Consider the following 8636-nt stretch of genomic DNA (forward strand, 5'->3'; position numbering starts at 1 on the left):
TATTTCGTCATTTCATTTCGTTAAATTTCTATCAGGTTCGTATCGAAAAAGATAAAGAACGTGAACAAAACAAAGAAGGTTTTTTTTAGTTCTTAGAATTTCAGTCGAACGAGAAGAGATGAAGAAAAGGAATGGCTGTTACCATATTGGCTACAAATTTCCCTTTAACGTTTTAACTAATGGGGCTGGAAATCTTAAAAAATGATTACGCACTCCACGCGTATCACATGCCCTTGCACAACACCTGCAGCTATGGAATTTTCAAGCTGCTGGGGTTCGGAACATTTGGAAAGAAAGGCCGTTTTTTTCATATCAATTGTTGCAAAATAGCTTTCTGTCCCATCCTTAGGGTCTAATCTCATTTTCTCCGGCATAGAACAGAATAGAACAGAACATATGAACGTGCTGCGCAGTTCAGTACCAAACCCAAGTAGAAATTCCATTCGACAGAGAAGGCACAAACATCATTTACTCCGCCATTCGTACACGTTTACGCTACGTGGCAGGCCGAGCGTGTGATGCAAATCAAGTTTAAACAGATTACAGATAGACACGATCAAACACCCTACGATTTCTCACTTGTTGGTCGCTCTGGAACATATCACAATTTTTTCAAATTTGAGACATTGCGGAAAAAGAGAAGAATTTAACGTTTAATAAAATGTATTTATTCAAATTTCGATTCATAGCAAATGCATTCAACATTTTATCCAGCATAAAGTAAAACAAAATCAACGTGAATAGATTTGGCATGCAAGTATAAAGATTCTGATGATGACAACCTAAACGACTGTGGCGGAATCGATGCACAACTCAACCAAATTTACAAACCGGCTGGAAGAATGGACACATCCGCACAATTGACGAACGATTCCTGGTAACAGTAGCCACTGCCTCCATTAGGACATAATCCTTCGCTATTGGCTGCATTAGGAAAAAAGAAAAAAAAACGAGGCAGAAAAACGAAAATTGAATTAAAAAAGAGGATCTGATGGAATGCCAATGACTTTGACGGTATATGTGATATTTACCTACTGTCCAGTACCACTGGAGAACGCAATTTTGACAAGTGACGCCCGCTGGTAGCCGGACACTCGGGAAATAGAGGCCAGTTGAGCTACCGATTTTGAATTTGGTGCCGCCGTCGACTACGATGCCATCACCTTGGCCGGGCAACTCGACAAGTTCAAGTGGATACCTGTCAAGGCATTCCTGCGTCACTAGTTCATCGGCTGATTGTTTCGGGCACAGTCGGAACACGAAATCTCCCCAGTGGTTGGCCGTAATGTTCACCGTAATGCGCACAACCTGACGACGCGCGTATAATTGCAACAAGAATGGATCGTTTGTAATGCGACCTCCTATTAACTACGATTTCAATGTTACCGATCCTTCGGTGTAGGTTTGTCCGATGATGCCCGTGTCGTATATGCCCCCCTCGTCGTTTGACCTCGGCCGTTCCAGCCTCCATTCGTCCCCGCATTCTCCACACCGGCCCTGATTGATGGCGTTATGCTGAGCCTGAACGGTGAAAAGAGGCAGTTAAGTCAATGTTATCCGTCCATCTATTGAATGTTGGGTCCACTTACCTCTCTACCACCGCAGTTGAGCTCCATATCATTGTAATTTTTAGAATCTTCAGCGACGCTGAAACCGACACGCCACATGGACGAACGACCAGGAGGATCGTAAATGTAGCCGTGACTCGTTACTTTAGTGACGCTGCTGCTCAAGATGACCGCAAATAGGAGGACAGAGGAAAATATACAAGCAACCATCTTGATGACTGTCGGTGGACTTTCTTTTTAAAATGAAAAACGGAGATGAATTCTTGACTGTTACACAAGTACTGATGCCTATTAGTCTATACGTATATGGTTGACTTTGGAAGCGAATCGCTGCTATAATAAATGACTCAAGTCTGGACCAGCTTTTTATAAGGCAGCAGTCTACGATGATAGCACAAATGTCGTAGAGTCAATAGATCATAACAATTTGTGATGGGATGGTGTACATCGCGTATCACGTAGCTGGACCGATAGTCTACTTGCCGATTGCGTTCCGCTGCTCAGTTTGTTTTCTTTATCTGACGGTCATTTGAATAAACGCACAACACGTTCGTGTTGATTGACTCGACTGCGCGTCACGTAATACAAAAGTCTTTTTCGTTAATTACGTGTTTGGATTCTGAGCGATTCAGTGAACAACAACATTTCGATAAATTACCAATCGATTCATGGGGCAAGGAGGTACTGAATAGAGTCTACATGCTGACCATCCTCATTCACTTTGCCATCGTTGAGAATTGTAGTTTTTACGAGCTTCAAGTGTCCTGAATAAATGCCCTTTGTGCGCACTGGTATAATCAGTCCTGAAGTAAAATCGGTCAAGGTCGATTTCAATTGATTCAAACTTAAAATGAAAAAACCCACAGAATTGGGGTGAAGAATAGGGGTGAATGATTAAATTCATGTAATGCGAACGTTCTTTTAGCTGCTGACATTGAATGCCTTTTAACCTTCAAATAAAAACAACGAGGTGACGGTGACGAAAGAAAGTGATTTGATGCCACTTGGGCTTTCGCCATGTCAGAATAACGTCATTGAAATGCGTCGGCCTCACTGCGTTACGACAGCACGAAAGCAAAACGAATGTGAATCAACAGCAGAGAGATAAGAAAACGATTCCATTGGCACGGACGGGAAGTCGGAAGCGGAGCACTAGCAGTTGTCATGCGCTGCTGGTATTCCCGGCCGATTTTTTGAACGTTATCATGAGATCGTGACGAACGAATTATTCAATGACTACCCGCCCGCGTGCCCAATCTGTCGCTCCGAAACTCGCCAAGTCAATTCGTGACAGCAACTTGTCTGCGCGTGTCACGCCATGCTATTCTTTTGGTCGGATAAGGCGACCGCAGAAGAGCAAACATTAGGTAATAGACCCCTAATCAGGAATAAGGAAAACCAGGGAAAAGGGGAGTTTCTTCTTCTTATTTTTATTAGCTATTAGCTACTAATCAATCAGTGACTGATGGTCTATCCAATGGCTGGAAAACAACAAAGTGCTTAGTATCAACATTGAAACCGTTTATTGCCAGAAAGTCAATTGGTTAACTCCTTTTGGGATCGAGTTCCTCCACCAAAATCAAACCTTGATGTATTTTGTATAATTCTATCTTGTTTCTTGATTGACGAGTAGATAGCATTTCTCGAGAATATGTGAATTATTTGTTCTGCGGTAGAATAGCCACATCTGCGCAATTGACGAATGTTTCCTGGTAACATAATCCATTGCCACCGCCCGGACACAGTCCCGGGCTGTTGCCTGCATTTGGTATACGAAGGCGTTTAATTATTGCTGACGAAAATAAATGAATTAAGCGCTGTCACCTGTTGTGTAGTACCACTGCAGGACGCAGTTTTGGCAAGTGACGCCTGCTGGCAGCCGGACACTGGGAAAGTAGAGGCCAGTTGAACTGCCAATTTGAAATTTGGTGCCTTCGACTACGAAGCCGTCACCTTGGCCGGGCAAGTCGACAAGTTCAAGTGGATATCTGTCAAGGCATTCCTGCGTCACTAGTTCATCAGCTGATTGTTTCGGACACAGTCGGAACACGAAATGGCCCAAGTGATTGGCCGTTATTTGAACGGTTAGTCGAACAATCTGAAAGATCGAAGGCAAAGCTTTTAACATTTTCTTTTTAAATGGCATTGATTTTGGTATTCTGAAAAATGGAATATTACCGATGCTTCAACATAAGTCTGTCCAATGATACCCGTACCGTAAATACCGCCTTCATCATGGGGTCGTGGCCGGGTTAGTTTATATTCGTCGCCGCATTCACCGCAACGTCCCTGATTGACTTCGTCAAAGTGCTGAGTCTGCGATCGTATAACCAACAAGACATTCATTTACCCATCCCCAGCTTACTTTAAAAAATGGGAAACATACTGTATATACAGTATTTTTTAAAATTTGAGCAAACACTTGGTCAGTGATCATCAAGAATGAAAACGAAAAATGAATACAAGACGGCAATCAAAGTGTTCAACTTGTACTGGACTAACCAAGTTGATGTATCGCTATAATATAAAGAATGTCAAGACACGAAATGAAACCCCCGTGTGGATAGCAATAATTCAATACAGCATAACAAACAGATCCAGGTATAAAACGCACCTCTCTGCCACCGCAATTCAGACCCGTGTCGTTTTCGTTCATGGGCACGTTAAAACCGAACCGCCACATGGATGACCGTCCGGGTGGATCGTAAAGAATGCCATGCCCATCCGCGATGATGATGCAGCCACAAATGCTCAACAAGATGACGGACGTCACTGGGCCGATCACGTGTCGTTTACTTGCTCGCCAATCAGCGCCAACAAAATCGCTAAACATTTCGATATAATTGACGACGATCAATCGACTGAGGCCCAGAAACTTTCCAAGCGAGGGATCTTAACTTCTAACGCTGACTGCTGTTGATGGCTTTCATGATAACGAGTGCGACAAACAATCGATATGGCATCGGGCTGCCCAGTCCAACATTTTGTTGTCAGTTTCAATTTCGAGATAATTTTCTATAGGTCATCGTTGCAACTCAACTTTTGTCCACATTCGCTGTTGCTGGTCTAACTAAACTGACTGCTGTTATCTTTTAAATCAAATGCCAATTTTTTTGTTTTAGGTCCACTTTGTTGTGACACACAGTGAAATAATATTTGCTGCAAGGCGGGATAAGTGACAGTCACGATTTCTCAACAGGTATTATCTTTATCTCGTCGATAGTTTTGTTGCCGCATATGAACGTTTTATCCTTGTTACGCAGTCAAAAGAAAAACTTTAGCCTTCCCTTGCATTGGCGCAAAGTGCGAGTATTTTGCGTTTGTTTTGTTTAGAGTAGGTGTCGCAACTCAGCGTTGCGCATTTGACCAAACCAATTATTACGAACCAACACGACCAATTGATTGAAACCATTTAGTTTAATCAAAACAGTTGATGAATTGCCCTCCGCTAATATGCTTCAGGCTATTCAGCGATAGAATAACAGAAAAGCCAATTGATCACCATCATTTCCAGATTTAGGAACTCTAGTATGTCGATATACATGAATATCATCATCACGTGTGTGAAGCTCGGAATTCAAGGGGACAAACACGCAGTAGGTGACACTGGTGAGTACAGCTATGCTTTGATGGCCACATCAGCGCAATTGACAAATGACTCTTGGTTGCAATCGACCGAATTTGTTCCATCTCCACAAAGACCCGGACTATTGCCTGTGTAGCCATACAGGTTGAAAACAACGAGAGTTAAAATCGAATATCATTGTGTCTGGTGACCGTTTGTCAGTATTAGACTGCAGTAACTCACCTGTCGTATAATACCATTGGATGACGCAATGGTCGCACGTTAAGCCGTCAGGCAATTTGACTAGCATGTCGTACCAAGTGGCAGTGTAATCCGGCACCTGATAACGAGTTGATCCGTCGGATAACCGAAGTAAATAATTGTCGAGACACTCTTGCGTCACTAATTCCTCGGCTGACCGTTTCGGGCAAAGTCGGAATTCGAAATAACCCAAATGACTGGACGTTAATTCCACCGACACCCGGACGTACTGTAAAACGTTCGTATTGCATTATTTTTTAAACGTTATGGTATGCTATTAAAGGGCAGACTGTAAGCACACTTACGGAGCCTGTTTTGTAGGTTTGGCCGATAGTGCCTGTTCCGTAGAGGCCACCTTCGTCGTTTGCTCTCGGCCGGGGCAGACTCCATTCGTCGCCACACTCACCGCAACGGCCCTTGTTGATGCTGTTGTGTTGCACCTATAGAAACGAGAGTGCAATGAGGATGACGCGGTAGCGCTCGATCAAAAGTAATTGTTCGTTACCGATCTCCCACCGCAGTTGAGTCCGTTGTCGTCGTAATTTTTTGGCGTTTGGAAACCTAATCGCCACATGGAGGACCTGGACGGAGGATCCAACATTCGTCCGTGACCTGCGACATTGTGGAGACCCCCCACCAGGATCGCAAGCACCACCCAAACCGGTAAAATTCGTACTCTTGAATAACAATTTCTCTCTTTCATCCTTGCACCCAAGTTCTTTTTTTTTTTTTTTTCTTTGGTCAAAGTCCCAAATGGAATCGATCGGGTACACGAAAAGTTAAACGCAGTTGCTGCTGGTAGAGCTAAATACTGTGTGACAACAGTTTCATTACAATCAAGAGCCCAACCCAACCTCTTTATAGAAGAGACGAGGGTGAAGGGAATTACGCAACACAGACTCTATGCATCTACGGCATACAATCAGAGGATTTTCCCGATTTTTGTTTATCACCATTCGACCTACCAAGCAAAAACATTAAATCGTCCGCTATAAATCTTCGATGGCGGTAGCTCTAGAACTTGGGCCTTCCTCTGTCAACATTTTCGGGCTTACCTCATCACACCACAGGAATGACATCGAGAAGCTTTCTCGGCTCAACCTTCTAATCTCCTGAATTCTGCTTTTGCAAACGAAAATTGTTGGCTGGCACCTTAAGCTCTTTTGTTCCTGTGAGTTAAACACACAAATCTAAAAAAGCATTCACTTTGTTATCATGTATTAAAGTACATATGCAACAACACCTTCAAAATGGCGAGGGAAATCGACAGTACCGGTATCGAACTGACGAGGGATTGTCTTACACTTTGGAATATGACGACACACTTGAAGAGGACAAGAATGCGTCCCAAAAAGGATTACGGCAATCCTCACACATTTGACGCACTATCGGGAGTCTTTAGAGGAATTGAAAAAGGCTCCTGTTGCTCCGTTAAAACCCTTGGCTCGTGCACAAAATGAGCTATTTCTATTCCCTAAAGAAGCACAAATTAAACGTTTAGGACGAAAAAACAAAAAAACAACATCTGAATAGATAAGATTACCTGGCTAGCCGCTGATCGGACGAAACCGGTGTTGGCTGTAACAACGACGATGCCCAATTTGTCGGCAGTGCAAAAAATCAATCTTGATCTCGTTTTGACGTTGCTCGTTAGCTGCAACTGGGCAACTCTTCCACAAGGCGTATCTTCAACAATATCCAAACGGGCAATCAGTTCCCTCATTCGCTGTTTCTCTCCAGTACCTCCCATTCGTTCCACCAGAGTTTGAAAATCGGTAAGGGCTTCGCGGCAAGTGACTAGCTGTTTATCTCCAAACAGAGCATCTAGCTTGGGCTTGGCGGGAGATGAACGCTCCCACTCGGCCTGCTGGTTATAGATCGCTCTAGGGAAAATATAATTGGCTCCACCATTGGTCATCGAAGAGACGTATGCCACCATGCAAGTGATGTCGAGGAAGAGCTTGTCACTTTGCCTGAGATTATCCAGGTTGGAATGAGGTGAAGTTGACATCCCTTCATTTATTTCGTTGTATCCTTCATAGCCCTCGCTGTCGTCTTCATCACTATCACAGCTGCTGCTAGTGTCGCTTTCGGAAAACGAATTTTCCATTATCGGTCTGATTTCTCCCTCAACCTCCACTCCCCGTTTCTTCAGTTTCACAACAATTGATGAGCTGATGCTGTTGAAGAAGTGGAAGACAACCTGTTTGATTGAACTTTCTTGAGAGTGACTATATTGGGCATAATTTGGACAGTTTACCTGAGGAGGATTAAACAGATGAGGATGCAGTCTTGCACATTTTATGTATGCTGATGCTTGATCAATCACAGATTTCTGGCCACACGATGTTCTTCCTTTAGATATGTCTTCCAATGCCTCTGCTTTCCGAGCGATTGCTTTGTGCCAAACTTTTCCTCCTTTGGATACAACATCCACCTCAATGCGGTTACTGGAGCCATTTTTTAAACTGAAAGGCTATAGGCCAATGGCTATAGTTACAAAACCAATGTAAAATCTAGGATTTTTATTACTTTAAAGATAGCTGCAGGGCTTTCACATTGATGAAGAATGTCCACAACAGCAGCCAATGAACCTAAATTGCTAGATAACATGTGCTCCTTCTTTACTTCCATTTCAACATCAAGTAACTGCAGGAAAAATGACATAGATATATTAGTCATTAAGGAATGCATAACAACTAGAACTTCCTGAGCCTAATTTACTCTTTGTAAGAACTTAATTTCAGAACGAATGCGTCTTTCCAGTTTTTTACTGCCCTCCACGTTAGCAAAATGACAGTGCACTTGTTGCAAGAGATTTTCGCCTTCTTGAACTTTACACAATACGAGATTCTTCAAATCTTCGATATCGGATGCCATTTTAAATATATAGAGCGATGGTCAACCAATGAACCAAATGAGGAGGGTAAAACTAATGTTACTAGGATTTTTTACAAGTCGCTTTCGTCAGCATTGAATTCGCGGTTACAGTTCGTCTGCTAATCATAACATTCACTTGTACCACCTAGCGTCAACCGCCACTTTTGTCGGCACTTTGTTTTGGTTGTAATCCGAGTCACAGCCTGGCGCGCCAATATATTTCGCATACCTAATTTCAAATTCCCCCCTTGCTAAACTCAATTAAAAATCAGTCAATGCGTTGGATCGTTCAACAGAAATCGCTGCAGGCATTTTAGATTATGAATTCTGCCATTCCCGTAAATACCGAGAAAGCATACATT

General features: G+C 43.0%; 4 protein-coding genes across 7 annotated transcripts; all 4 read right to left on the reverse strand.

Annotated features, from left to right (window-relative positions):
* Positions 1 to 645: 645 nt before the first annotated feature.
* On the reverse strand, positions 646 to 1919 carry LOC116934960. Its single transcript, XM_032942362.2, has 4 exons — positions 1590 to 1919; positions 1387 to 1521; positions 1032 to 1308; positions 646 to 924 (listed from the first exon to the last, which is right to left on the reverse strand). Exons 1-4 carry the CDS (start codon positions 1776 to 1778, stop codon positions 824 to 826), a joined length of 702 nt encoding a protein of 233 aa, XP_032798253.2. The 5' UTR covers positions 1779 to 1919; the 3' UTR covers positions 646 to 823.
* A 1155-nt stretch (positions 1920 to 3074) lies between these two features.
* On the reverse strand, positions 3075 to 4481 carry LOC116934938. The gene is made up of 4 exons (XM_032942350.2): positions 4183 to 4481; positions 3747 to 3884; positions 3393 to 3666; positions 3075 to 3327 (listed from the first exon to the last, which is right to left on the reverse strand). The coding sequence occupies exons 1-4, from the start codon at positions 4399 to 4401 to the stop codon at positions 3227 to 3229; spliced, it is 732 nt and encodes a 243-aa protein (XP_032798241.2). The 5' UTR covers positions 4402 to 4481; the 3' UTR covers positions 3075 to 3226.
* Positions 4482 to 4966: 485 nt separating this feature from the next.
* Positions 4967 to 6097, reverse strand: LOC123471061. Its single transcript, XM_045171928.1, has 4 exons — positions 5900 to 6097; positions 5700 to 5834; positions 5377 to 5623; positions 4967 to 5282 (listed from the first exon to the last, which is right to left on the reverse strand). Exons 1-4 carry the CDS (start codon positions 6095 to 6097, stop codon positions 5188 to 5190), a joined length of 675 nt encoding a protein of 224 aa, XP_045027863.1. The 3' UTR covers positions 4967 to 5187.
* Positions 6083 to 8395, reverse strand: LOC116934899 (UPF0415 protein C7orf25 homolog). Of its 4 annotated transcripts, XR_006644974.1 has the most exons (7): positions 8119 to 8395; positions 7927 to 8043; positions 7655 to 7870; positions 6938 to 7597; positions 6638 to 6868; positions 6450 to 6563; positions 6083 to 6355 (listed from the first exon to the last, which is right to left on the reverse strand). XR_006644974.1 is itself a non-coding variant. In XM_032942330.2 (5 exons), the coding sequence occupies exons 1-5, from the start codon at positions 8272 to 8274 to the stop codon at positions 6764 to 6766; spliced, it is 1254 nt and encodes a 417-aa protein (XP_032798221.2). In that variant the 5' UTR covers positions 8275 to 8395; the 3' UTR covers positions 6596 to 6763. The 4 variants fall into 4 exon arrangements, 1 of the variants encoding a protein (XP_032798221.2); XR_006644973.1 differs by having other exon boundaries at positions 6083 to 6563; XR_006644972.1 differs by having other exon boundaries at positions 6083 to 6584.
* Positions 8396 to 8636: the final 241 nt, after the last annotated feature.

This window comes from Daphnia magna, linkage group LG1 (assembly GCF_020631705.1).
Source record: "Daphnia magna isolate NIES linkage group LG1, ASM2063170v1.1, whole genome shotgun sequence".
Lineage (NCBI taxonomy): Eukaryota > Metazoa > Arthropoda > Branchiopoda > Diplostraca > Daphniidae > Daphnia > Daphnia magna.